The following is a 13775-nucleotide window of genomic DNA, read 5'->3' as shown; positions in this document are numbered from 1 at the left end:
CATGGTTCACTGGAAGGGAGAGAACCATGGAATGAGGCCAGCAGGGCACTCCAAGAAGCTGGATCCCCCTCACAATTGTCCTGAACCCTGGATGGGGTGGTGAGGGGTGAAAACACTTTTTCATCCCTTTCTCTCTCCACTTCTTCATCCCTTCGTCTCTCCACTTCTCATAGAGCTACACAGAGACTCAACACTCAGCAGTCTGCTCAGCTTGCACATTCCACCTCATTTCTCCAACCTGCCTCCCGCACATAGCCTGTCTTAGCCTGGGCACAGCCTGGAAGAGAACGAGCTAGAGAAGGGGAAAGAGAAGGTGTTTATGGGGTGGTGGGACAGAAGAGAATCTCTTGCTCAAAAGTCTGGCCCCTGAAGCTTTGCACTGGGCATATGTGGCGGGGAGGTGGCCCATCCTGAGCTGTGGGAACAGACAGTTATAAGGTGTATGTTGACTCAGTCCCTCAGACAGCCATGCAGGGGCCCTGTGCACACTGGCTTCTCTAGCTTCTCTGATTCATGTCTCTCTTCTCCCCAGGGATGATGCCTTCTCTGACAGCCTGAGCCAAAAGGCTGACAGCGAGGCCAGCAGCGGACCACTGCTGGATGACAAGACCTCCTCCAAGAATGACCTCCAGTCCCCCACAGAGCACATCTCAGATTATGGCTTTGGGGGGGTGACGGGCCGGTAGGAAAGATGGGTTAATGTTTCTTCTGCTGCTGCCATGTCTGAGTCTGATTGTGTCTGACTTGGGAAAAGCAACAGGGCAGGAAGGAGAGAAGGAGGTTGTAGCAGCCCCTTTGTTCCTCAGAAGCTATGGAATGGGAACAAGTGGGTGGGCTGGCTGGAACTGGCTCAAGAGTGCCAGGTATGAAATGATCAGCTTTGGGTTGGGGAATGGAAAAGGAGGTGGAAAGACGTATACTAGCAATCAGCGCTTTGTATTTAAAATAATAACAGTTACATAGAAGACCTGTCTCCATAGTAATGATAATGATAATAATAATAGTAGTAGAGAGAGGCAAATTGGCAGGTATTTTTCGTCCCTCTCTCCAACTCCTGCCTCTTCTTCCAGAAACAGAAAGCTCCTCCCAGCTTTCTGTTGAAGACCTGCCTGGTTATACAGCATTTTAAAAATGTAGACTTCGCATATTTCCTGAAATGCACAACATAAACAGAGAACTCACACCTGCTCATGTGGTAGGGGAAATTGACACTCAGTCCACCCACTTATTTGTTGAAAGCATATTTGCCAATTTCTTCCCTCCCCCATGAGTAGGCCGGGCTGTGTCACATGACCTTTCTGCCAGCAAGGAGTTACGCACAACATTCTGAAACTGTCCAAAGTGTGTGGTTGTTAAAAAAAAAAAAAAAAAAGATAAATAAGGAAAAGAGAAGAAAAAACAGAAAAAGCTGGCAGTTTCTCATCACTTTTATCGTTGGATGCTCAAAATGTCATATTTTGTTCCCAGTGGAAGGGTCATGTGACCAACATGTGCAGGTATTCCCAGATCAAAGCCATCAGTGGCACACACAATGGGAGTATACATTTATGACTTGATTTCAGCCAAATTCCTGATGCCCTCACCTCAGCATATTCTGTTCAACTCAGCAAATGATTCAGGACACTCTGCTAGGTCATAGAATTGAGGGCGATAGGAAGTGGAAGGCTGGGGTAGATAGATGAAAATATCATGGTCCCTTGACTCCCAGGAGGACTGTGTCTTCTCTTGCCTCTCTCGTCTCCTTCCTTCTCTTTCTGTCTTTCTCCATGCCTCTTCCTCTCCACCGCCTGTGCTTTGGTCCTGTGGGGCACCCACAGGCCTGCTTAGCTTGGCAGGGGCATAGGGTCTGAAGTGTGGCTAACCACATTGAACTTGGTCCCCAGTCACATTCCATTCCCAACACACCATGCCTCTCTTTCCCCCCTCTACTTCCAACCTTCCTCTCCCCTCATCAAGGCCTCAGTATTTTTGGTGACGTCCATAGTTGCATCAAAATGTTTTATCTTCAAAATACTTTCAAACCACTTGAAGATGGGCAAGGGATATTATACCCATTTAGCAGATTAATAAAATGGATCTGAAAGACAGCATAGAAAGCATGTGGCAGAGGGCAAGGGCTTGCCCCCTCATACACCCCAGCCCTTTTCCCACCACCAGAGCCTCCCTGAGAGGGAAACATATCCAAGTTCACAAAAGGTACATCCCGGGATGCATACAGTGCTTACTCTTAAGTGATTAGTTTTCCAAGATGGGGAAATGCCTCCTAGATCTAGTCCTGTTCATGGGAAGCTGGGAGTGAGTAACAACAGTGAACAGGTGTTTGTTTCCCAGAGAGCCCCTGCTTTATTGGCAGGGTGCTGGTGACTTTTTGGTGCAGTCAGTCCTTATTGCTTCAGACCATTTAAAAGTCCATTAGAACATGGAAATGTCTGGAAGGCTTCATAATGTACCCAATACCATTAACTATCACCAAAGCATTTCCAGGTTGAAATCCTCCTGCCCTGAATTTCCTTGTGCATGAAATTCATTTTGCAGCTCTGTCTGCAAAATTCCTCCACATTCCTCCCTGGTACAGGTTCTACCTCCCACTCATGGCTGCTGCTTTAGGTTCCAGCTGGTCCCTTCATTGCTGAATTGTGCAGGCTGACTGAAGGAGGCTTCCCTAGAGTAGTGTGTAGCATGTGGCATGGGGGTTGACTGGCCCATCCTGAAGCTGGCCAGGCTTGACTTCTACCCCATGCCCCCTCCTCCCTCCCTGCCCCCTGCTCCTTTACAGAGTGCGGTTACGATCCGATGGAGCGGCCATCCCCAGGCGCCGAAGCGGGGGCGACACACACAGTCCACCCAGGGGCCTGGGCCCCAGCATAGACACTCCACCCCGGGCTGCCGCCTGCCCCAGCAGCCCCCACAAAATCCCCCTTACTCGGGGGCGGATCGAGAGCCCTGAGAAGAGGAGGATGGCGACGTTTGGGAGCGCTGGCAGCATCAACTACCCCGACAAGAAGGCACTTTCAGAAGGGCATTCAATGAGGTCGACCTGCGGCTCCACTCGGCACAGCAGCCTGGGGGACCACAAGTCCCTGGAGGCTGAGGCCCTGGCAGAAGTAAGGGCCAGCGGAAGCAGCTAGGCCAGCAAGACACCCGGGGTGGGGGGCAGTGGGTGGGACTGCTGAGTGGGAAAGCTCAGTGGCCTTTGCCCAGATCAAGGCTAAGACAGAACACGAGAGTGAGCTAATATCCTTCCTCGCCTGGGCCTTCCCATGGAGGTAGATGCTGGTTGGAGACAATCTCTGGCTAGGGTTCTAAAGGCTGAAAACCCCCAGTGTCTGGGGTGGAGAGAGGGTTGACTGTACTATGGGGATGGGGCAATGGCAGGTCTTTCTGCAAGATGTCATGATTGAATTCATTCATTCATTCATGCTTCCATCTGCTTTTCATTTACTGATGAATAATGATTTAGCATTTATTGGGATTATGGTGACAGTCACCATGTTACGCACTGAAAGTACAATAAAGACCAAAAATAGAGTTCTGCCCTGCCCACAGGAGCTTACTGTTTAGAGAAGTGAGCACTGTCAACTGGTAAAGGGGGCATCCCTAAAGTGGTAGTTGGGTTGGATATCTTTAAGGAATGGAGAATGGCATTTTGAGAGCCTGAGATTTGGGGATCACATAGGGAGAGATTCCCTAGGAGGGTGTGATCTGAGACCCAAAGAACAGGCAAGGCTACATACCTGAAGCTGGAAGGGAAGAATGTTCCAGGCTACTCCAGAGTGCTTTTTGTTTTAGTTTTTTCTATTTTAATGAGATATCTGTATCAGTGCGATATCTATATGACTTTCACATTTGCCAGATGAATAGAACTGTGACTTGTTTAACAGTTTGCATAACTAGTTTCTTGTGTGTTTTTGACAGTTCTGTCATATTGCCTGGAGTATTCTTTTTTCTCTCTCTCTCCCTGGAATCTGGGGGACCATTATGTATCTCTCCCCCGTGTTATTTTTCACCTACAAGATTATAGCCACCAGAACCTTGTGAGCAGGGAGAATTCCATTGAGGAGCTGTGCTTGTGAGCTGTGTCCTTAGAGGAGTCCAGGAAAGACTCCCAAGGGAAGAATAGCCAGTGCAGAAGCAACTCACCAGCAACTAGAACTAAGCCTGCACTCCTAGGGTCTGGCTTGGCCTCATGGCCTGATGCCCACTCCCAAGAGAGGCATGGGTCAACAGAGGAAGCAGACAACTCGATCATTCATCCTGAAGGCCATCCTTCGGGGAAACACCACCCTAGAACCCACCATCATCTGGGAACTCTCACACTGTAGAAAGCTCTACCAGTCAAGATGGGAGGTGGGCTGCCTGAGGCCAGGCCCAGAGTGAGTGTCAATAAAGAATCAAATGGGGTCGAGAGCATGGTTTCTAACGGCAGGCCTCACAGCAGACTGTTCTGTGGGATGGATGTGAGTGGGGCGAGGAGAAGTGGTTAACAGTGTTTTTGGAGTGCTGGTCTAACAAAAGTAAAAGACTCAGCTGCAAGGATTTTTTAGAACCTTGAAATGTGTTGATGTGCACCGTGGATCTCCAACAATGATAACAGGACACATTTCATCTCCCAGACTTCTCTGACTTTTATTCACAGAGCATTTTGCAAGTCCATCCCAAGAAATACACTTGGGGGATGCTGCTCACGTTGTCAGTGTGCATGTACCTAGGCAATCTCTTCATTGGAGAAATGCCACTCAGGAGCTCCATGCACTGACAGAGGTAAAACAGGAACTCATAGTAAACAATATATAAATGGCCAAGAGGACACTGGACAGCCCTCGCCTGCTCAGCATTGCTGTGATTATCCCTTGACTTTGCAGACTATAAAGGGGAGGTGGTGTAGAGAATCCCAAGTACTTAGAGTTACCCCAGATATCCTGGTCTCAAAATGTTCTTTAGGATTTAGATCTGAAACCCAGTTAAAAGGGCTGTTTTGGGGAACATGCAACATTATCATCAAAAGTGGGAAGATCTCATTTGGGAGGAGGTGAAAAGTGATTGCCTGTCCTGCTCTGTGTCTCCCTCACCTGGCATCTCTCAGCAGCTACACCCTGTAGACTCACGCATTCCCCCCTTAGACTAATGCAAGGCGCCAGCTTAAACAGTTCTGCTCATCTTTCTCTGAGTTTCTGTCTTTCTGGCTCACACTTTGCCCACACAGGGGGTCTGGGAGGAAAGTATTATATTTTAATTATTGAGTTTCAGCTTTCAGTTCATACTGGATCCCAGCAAATAAAGGGAGTAGTGAGGAGGGGCAATGGGGAATTTAATTCCAGCACAGTGTATAATGGTGGAGCGGTTTATGGGAAGCAAGCAACATCCCTGCAGGGCCGGTATATAGCAGACAGGGAGAGGACCATTGCTTCCTTTCTGCAGAGAATGGGACTGATGCTTTTGGCTAAAGGCCAAAGGGCCCTTTCTTAAAGTTGTCAGCATTATGGGGAATCATAAAAGCTGATGTTAGTTATGGAGCCAGACATGGATAGTCCCTTAAGAAAGAAAAGGAGTAGGCTGGGACAGTGAGGTAAGCAAGAGCCTGGGGCCTTAACCTTGGCCATACTGGAGCATATCATGGGGCTCACAGCAGACAAGAGGTTACCTGCAGAGTGGGGAAGGAGAGAATGTAGAGAATTGTGATGGGGAAAGGCTGACCACAGACTCTCCAGGTGCCAACCTCATCATCACTAGACTCGTGCATTTCTTTCAGAATTGGCCTCAAGATTTGCAGAAGAGCAAGCGTGTCTTAATAGTCATCATTTCTCAGTGAGGTACACACAGCACCTGCCAGCAGTGGTTCCAAACAATGTCCCTCATTGTGCCCTCAACGGGCACACTGGGCTCCGGGCCTCCTTTTGCATCAGCTAGATGTGGAGGTAGCCCTGTAACAATCATATGAACCAAGGACGCTTGGGCTCTGAGGAGTTGGAAAACCACTGTCTGGTGTTTCCAAAGCTTCATCATGTCCATTTTCACATCCCATCTTCACAGTGAATACGGGCTTGTAACAGATGAACAAAGTGTAGTGTTGGGGGACCAAGACTGGCCCAGGGTTATACAGCCAGCAAGTGCTGTGGGATATTTTTTCACTCAAGAATCCAGGATCCTTTTCCTGTACAAGGACTCTTGGGTTGGTGCTGCCTTCCAGCTCTATCCCTGCTGGGGGAACAGAAGGCACCCCATGGGATGAGAAGCCCAGATGGCCTGGCATGCCATGACTTTGTCATTGAAAATACTGTCATCATGATGTGCCTGCAAATATTACAACAGCCTAGGAAGTCATGGTAGATGAGGATCTTTGAAACTTTTTGAAATTTCAGTTTGTTTTTTTTAAATGAAGTTTTCTGATCATAGTCCAGAGAAGAAAGTAGCGTTTCCACCATTCTGGGTGGAACATTGTAAATATTCTGATAAATAAGTAATTTTCCCATAGGCAAGGATATTTTTAACCTTTAAAAATTGACACATAATTGTACAGATTTATGGGGTACAATGTGAGGTTTTGATACAGGTATCGCTATGTAATGATGAAGATTTTGTAAAATAAATAACAATGGTTAGGGGCAGAGGGATTCAAGCCAGACTAGCTGGGTTTAGGATTGGGTTGTGCTGCTAATTAGCTGTAGACCTCAGACAACTTACTTAGCCATTCTGAGCTTCAGTTTCCTCGTGTATGAAATGAGCTCTTTATTTATAAGTGTGAGGAGTAAATAAATTATTAATGGAAAGGGTTTGGATTTGTGAGTGCTTGATGTTAGATCTCATTGCTACTGTGATTGCTACTATTATTTTTGAGAACTCCGTGCCAGGTGTCATGCCACATTCTTTGTGAAGATCTTATTATTTAATAAACTGAGGTTGGTGTTACAATTATCTGTGGTTTACCAATGAGGATTCTGAGGTTCCTCTGAATCGTAACTTGCCTGAAGTTAAATAGCAAGGGAGTGGCAGAGCCAGAATTAGAACTTTTATTTGTCTGACTCCAGAACCTGCCCTTTTACCCAGTAGTCTGACCTGCCTTTGTTAAGTCAACTTGTGCTCGGCAGTGTGCAAGGGACATCACTTGATTCTACCATTCACCCTGGGGTTTTGTTCTCTGTCTGGGCCATGAGGCTGCTGGGGAAACCTCCAGAAGACCCACAAGCTGGTTAGCAGCCCAGGAAGGCTTGGACTGTCAACTCTATGCTGACCAGAGCTCTCTCTGTCCCCAGGACATCGAGAAGACCATGAGCACGGCTCTGCATGAGTTGCGGGAACTCGAGAGGCAGAACACAGTCAAGCAGGCGCCAGATGTGGTGCTGGACACCCTGGAGCCCCTGAAGAACCCGCCAGGCCCCATCAGCTCGGAGCCTGCCAGTCCACTGCACACCATCGTCATCCGCGACCCTGATGCTGCCATGCGTCGCAGCAGCAGCTCCTCCACGGAGATGATGACCACCTTCAAGCCGGCCCTGTCTGCCCGCCTGGCTGGGGCCCAGCTGCGCCCACCCCCTATGCGGCCAGTGCGGCCGGTGGTTCAGCACCGGTCCAGCAGCAGCAGCAGCTCGGGCGTGGGCAGCCCGGCTGTGACGCCCACTGAGAAGATGTTCCCCAACAGTTCAACGGACAAGTCAGGCACTATGTGACCTGCAGGATGAGCAGCACCACCGTGGCCCAGAGTGGCCTATCATAGCCTGGGGTGGCCTCGGTGGCTTCCACTTGCTTCCCAGTGATCCTGGCCATGGAGGGCTGAGCCCAGAAGGTCAGCCTGGGAGGTTGCGTGTCTGTGGAGAGCCAAAGCCCAGGCATTAGCTGCAGCTCACACTCAGCCATGTGAATCCCACAGACCTCTTGTGTGCAAACAGACACCCGGAGGAAAGCTGGAGCAACAGCAGCCCAAGCTCCACTTTCCCCAAGATTGAGGCAAAATGCTAAATGGCTTCTCCCACATATCATCACTGGAAAATTATTCTCTCAACATTCTCTCTACATACATATGTATGTATGTGTGTATATATCCACGTGCATATATATGCATATATATGTATGTATGTGTCTGTAGGTGTATGTATATATATATTTATGCATCTCTATACATATACTAGATCTGGACATACACACATGCTAAATGTATATAGTATTTCCTTTTTCTTTTTATGAAACTTAGATTTACCTCAGACCCACGCCACCAAGCATCTCCCACTGAGTTACTTGGTGGGATTTGCAGGGACTTTTCTGGGAGAACTTAAAAGAGGCCCCACAGTAACTGCGAATGAAGCAATATACCACTAACCTGCAGAAAAACAAAACCAGAAACAATCTCCCACTGTCTCCAGAAGTCGTGGCCTTCCAGAACAGTCTGTCCCCTAAAGGAAGGGTAGGGCAGGCGGTATCCCAAGCAGGCTGCTCCCAGAGGTGGGGAACCCTTTACTGAAAACCCTTAGTCCTCCCCAGTGACCCTGCCCTTCCACTCGGAGGCCAAAGGCCAACTGTACCCCCAAAGCACGGGAGGAAGTTGGCAAGAAGACCCCTGACCACAGCATCCGTGTGTTTGTGTGTAGAATCAGGGGATGGTAAGAACTTAAGCCCCATCACAACATAGAATTACACGTGGTTGGAAAAAAGGAAAAAAAAAACAACAGTGGTGTGGAATACTTCAAAACCTAGAAATGCTGTAGGAATAAATCTGTGGTAACTATAGAGGTTTAACTTATATCATCTTCAAAATACTGAATTTTTCTTTTCCTTGCCCTACAAATTATACTGTGTCAGATTTGGAACTAAACAGGCAAGCAGGCATTGAGTCACATTGCTGTCATTTGAAATCAGGCCCTGGCACCCTTCGGCTCATGCCCTCTGGCATGAAGTGCACGAGCTGTGAGTGCCCATTAGACTGGAAGCTGAGGAGGGCAGTTCTTGGGATTTCTATGCTACAGAACACTGGAGGTTGAGCTTATGCAAGTGAAATAGCGTCCTGGTCTCCCTACACTTAAGTAGGTGAAATATGGTGATAGAAAGGCGGCCCATGACTTCTGAGTATAATGACAAGGCTTTTGCCTCTTAGCTGGGAAAAGCTCCTGAGTTGCTCTCTTTTTATTCCATTTTACCTCCTGTTCTGATGTCTCCAGTTTTCCAGAGATGGGCGGGCTGTTTCTGGATAAGAGAACACAAGCACATATGATTGTAAGTGGACCACTTTAACTTTACCCCCTCTGCCAAACAAGGGTCTGTTCCCTGCTGTTCTCCAGCTCACTCTAGCTCTCTCTCTGCCTCTGTGGTCCAGAGTTTTGAGTCCCACCCCCCACCATGTGGGAGCTATGTGACTTTAGGCTTGTCACTCGGCCTCATTGAGCCTCAGTTTCTGCCCCATGAGCAAGCTGGGTAAGCTGGAAAGCATTGCACCAACACTAGTGGTCCTGTGATCATGAGGAAAGGAAATCTTGCAGATCCAAAATCATTCACACCTTCTTTTAGAAACACAATGGTGTTTGAAAAGGGGACAGTGAAAATTTCCTACCAGCTTGCTGAGAGCCTTAATGCATGGCCCTGTGAATGTGTCACCCACGAATGCTAAAAACGCCATCAGTAACGTTTTCTTCCACTGGATTAAGTTTTGCCCCTTCTGGTCCTCCATTAAAAGATAAGAAACCCCAGATGGAGGGACCTAGTGAGACACTGATACCTGGGTGTGTGGGAGTGGCCAGCCATCCTGCCTTGTCTGTAGGACTGGCACTGAGACCACACAAAAGAGAAACCAAGAAAGGGCACAAAATGAGAGTGCCAGACAGAGGCCAATGACAAACTTGACCTGGAACCACCAGCCGTTTTCTTTTAGTCCCTGGCTATGAAAGGCCCTCTGCCTTTGAGCACATAAAGATATCCCTGTTTTACAGTTTACGAGAGTAAGGCTTAGGGGTGTTCCTGGTCCTGGTAAGATCTGACAGACGGCTGGGGAGAGGGAGGTCTTAAAGCCATTCCTTTGGAAGGATGCTATGCTGTCCAGTCAGGATACATGACCTCTCAATTCTATCCCCAGGCTATTCCCAGACCTTAAGTTTAGTTTCCTCCCAGGCCAAATGCAGCATTTTCTACTGTGAATACTAGATGAAAAGCAAAAATCTAAATAGACAAATCTGTTGCCTGACACATACATCACCAGGCAGGCTGTGTGGAGTTTTCTCTGAATTGACGGATTTCATTTTTTCTTACCTAAAAGGGACCTTCCTTTCCCTTCCTGTTAGCTGAAGGCAGAGCCTCAGCTGTTTTCTTTAAGCACCTGTCTTCACACACACCCCCTATTGGCAAATGGCTGACAAATTCACATTTAGGTAAGTGTGCACACAGATGGCAGACGAAATTCCCACTCCTCCAGTCCCAAATCTGAGCCTCGACACAGAACAAATGGATAAATACTTGCCCCACCCTCCTCATTGGCGTTATGCATGTCTCAGCCACGCTACACATCACTCAGTCCCGTCAGCGTTCACCAAGCAGTGGCTTCGTGTTCCCACTTCTGCCTGTTTTAGTCCACTATATATTGCTGTATTTGCTTAAATGCTGGAAAGTAACTGTTAAAATGTGAAACTGTAATTTTAAAAAAGGCTACAATTAAATTACAGCCAAATGCCACTCACCAAATCTTTGCACCTAGTAGATAGATCAATGTAAAAATAAATACCAGAAACCTAACTGTACAGTGAGTGTGGGGGATGTAGTAACCTAGTGAGTAGTTCTCAATATAGCCAATTGTACAAGGAGAAGTGGTGTCTACCTACTTGTTCATCACCATTATTGAAAGCTGTACCGATCAGTTAGTTGATAACGGGCATTTTTTTTTCTTTTTGGCTTCACAGAATGATTTCTTAACCTTTGACCCTGAGCTCAAGCCTTTTGTCTTTATAGCTAATCGATGTTCAGTCTATTTTAGGAATGAACCAGCAAGAAGTCCATTTAAAACTGACCAAAGACGATTAATTCCTGGTCTAGTTGCCTGGGCCTATGGCCCAGACGCTGCTAAAGACCTTTCCTGGATAAAATTGAGAACAAGCCGTGCTTCCGACCCCACTCTCCCTCCCTGCCCTCCCCTCTTCCCTTTTCCTCTTAAAGAGCTGCTCTGAGCTGTGGGATTCTGTGAAAAATTCTTGCCTTTCCTTGTTTTCAGTGCTAACGATTTCTCACCTTGAAGCGCCTTTTGAACCCAGGACAGAGCACACAATTGGAGGGAATTGTGGGCTTCGGAATTAGACTTGGGAGTCTTTTCTCTGAAGTCACTAAGCCAGGGGTCAGGAGAGAAACGGATTCCCAAGGGACGAAAGGTTTCCATTCAACAAAGAAATTGGAGTGGGAAGAGACACAGGGAAAAATGGTAGCCATCCTTTGGCTATCAGCTGGAACCAGCAGTTCAGAGATCTGCCTTATAAACACTTAAAACTGGTTTGTGGTACGCAAAGGGGAGCCGGTGTGGGAGGGGCCTGTGTGTCCTCCTCCTCTGGGCCCCCCTGGAGTGCCTTGTTGGCATATGTCTTTCTCATTCAGAGGCATGGATGCAGCGGACTTCTCGTGACCTGGCCATCATTTGGCACTCAGCGCAAGTACACAGCTGATGGAAAAACCACAAGGACAAACGTAATGGTTCTTCCTCTCAGTCTTTCTATTCCTAACTTTTCAAACATCCACATGGTTCCACACTAGAGCAAATGCCTCATTCTCCTGGGAAGCCCAGACAGAAGAGTGGCTGGCTCACAACCATGGCAGCAGGTGCTGCGGGGCTGGGAGGGGAAAATGTGGCAGGGAGGAAAAGGCAGAAAGAGGTGAGCCTAAGTGTTGCTTAGATGATTTTCTGCTATGCAGAGCTAATGCTGGCGTTTCATGTCAACTTCCCTGGTTCTCTGGGGCCCTCCTCTCTTCCCAGCAGAATTCTGAGCAAAGAATTCCCCACATAAAAGCTGCCCAGGGGAGCTGTGAGGAGGGACTTCACTGTCAGTCTGAGTCCTGGCCTCTCTCTGAGGCTGATCTGCCAGTGTCCTGCTGTCCCATCCTCTGGGACTGGCCAAATGGCCATCGCTGACCCTTGCTGACACCTCCTTTCTGTGTGAACTGTCCCAGGCAAATAGCAAAGCTGTTCCTTGAACCAGAACCACCAGAGTGCACTTTCCTTCCTCAGATGGAAGTCGATCCTGGCTAGCAATTGCTGCTCAGGCCCTAGTTCCCGCAGTGTGACTGTTTACATGGTTTGGCAATAGGTTTGGTTCTGATTGCTTCAGAGTGGCTGGTCTATTTTGTTTCCCTCCTCCCCAAATTGTGACAGGAAAAACAAACTGAAACCACCCTAGGAAATTGCTGGTTGCCTGTCCCCATGTGATGATAAGTGTTGCCCTCTTCTGGGTACCATTTCTCTACCTTGTGACCAAACGCCCGTCCTATAGAGTGTCTGATTGGATCCTCTGTTGCGTATTCTGATGGTGCCTGCTGGTTTGATGTGGAGCTATCCTGTGAAATAAAACAGCTTAACTTTTCTCAAACATGCTCTGGTGATTTTTGCAAGGGTGAGGTGGCACATGGAGGGTGGAGAAGTCCTGAGGTGCTCCTACCCTTCAGTCTACTCTTCTGCATGTTTCCCCCCAGTAACCACTCTGGACATGTCCTTTAGCTCAGCTCCAGCAAGGTGATGATCAAGTGTAGAGCTAATGGAAGAAGGTTACTGAGAATGACTGCTGGGAAAACAAGCCTGGACATGCCAAAGCAGAGGCCAGGGGGAGTAGCAGCTATCATTGGCAGAAGTCTCTTCAAAAGGAAAGACATTGCCAAAGGCCACATGGCACTGCTTTCTAACATCGAGGCACATGTAGCTTTTTGGCAGTTGTTGTGTAAACACATGTGATATAGCCTCTTGGACCTTTTTAGTTTTTTTGCAACACTGGGGTTTGAACTCGGGGTCTACACCTTGAGCCACTTCACCAGAACCTTTTTTGTGATGGGTTTTTTTAAGATAAAGTCTCATGAACTATTTCCCTGGGCTGGCTTCAAACTGTGATCCTCCTGATATCTGCCTCCCGAGTAGCTAGGATTACAGGCATGAGCCACTGGCACCCAGCTGGACTTTTAAGGTTGTGTGTGTGTGTGTGTGTGTGTGTGTGTGTGTGTGTGTGTGTGTGTGTGTGTGTAATACGCATTGACCATTTGTTTCTGTCCCAGTCACTAGATTAAACCTTCGTATGCATTTTCTCAGTGAAATCTCAAAACAGCCATTGAAGGTAAGTGTCACTATCATACTCCCTCCAGCAGACGAGGAAACGGAGGTTCTGAGAGGTTAAGGTTAGTCTAGAAAGTGCAGGAACCAGAATTCAAACCAGAATTTGAGCCCAGTCTGGCTCCAAAGCCATGCTCATTCCACGTGCATCGTGTGCCTCTGGTCATGTGTGCTCCTTGCCCCAGCACTGGGGCTGGACCTCATGATGCAGAGCACTTGCTGGGACCTGCAGGACCCTCTGGTAGATCTGCATGTAACCACCTTTGCATAAGAGCAAGGCTTTTGCCAGCTTCAACAACTGTTGTTTCCACCCAAATCACTCACCACTGGGTGGTGGTCTCTTGCTAAGTCCAGACAACTCACTATGAAACTTTAAGAGCCTACATTTTGTACACAGTTTCACAATCTGTTTACTTACTCACGGCAACAGTGCTCATCTAAGAGCCCTAAGTTAGAAGCCTTTCACTCATTGAACAAGCAAGTACAGTGCATCTTTTTATATGCCTTG

The 13775-nt window shown here is 47.8% G+C and overlaps 1 protein-coding gene and 1 pseudogene across 5 annotated transcripts in view; both read left to right on the top strand.

Moving 5' to 3' along the window:
- The window catches only part of Srgap3 (SLIT-ROBO Rho GTPase activating protein 3), a 246170-nt gene extending 233637 nt beyond the window's left edge, over positions 1–12533 (top strand). For 4 of the 5 annotated variants that reach the window (XM_074044309.1, XM_074044308.1, XM_074044307.1 and 1 more), the window contains 3 exons: positions 533–682; positions 2777–3104; positions 7251–12533. In XM_074044309.1, the coding sequence (XP_073900410.1) occupies positions 533–682; positions 2777–3104; positions 7251–7664 (892 nt within the window). In that variant the 3' untranslated portion in view covers positions 7665–12533. The remainder of the gene's footprint in view (positions 1–532; positions 683–2776; positions 3105–7250) is intronic. The other variant, XM_074044310.1, reaches the window with a different exon arrangement.
- LOC109693558 (uncharacterized) lies at positions 9387–12533 on the top strand (annotated as a pseudogene).
- Positions 12534–13775: the final 1242 nt, after the last annotated feature.

This window comes from Castor canadensis, chromosome 10 (genome assembly GCF_047511655.1).
Source record: "Castor canadensis chromosome 10, mCasCan1.hap1v2, whole genome shotgun sequence".
Taxonomy (NCBI): Eukaryota; Metazoa; Chordata; class Mammalia; order Rodentia; family Castoridae; genus Castor; species Castor canadensis.
Note: the sequence above shows the minus strand (reverse complement) of the source record. Positions and strands in the feature narration are given on the sequence as shown.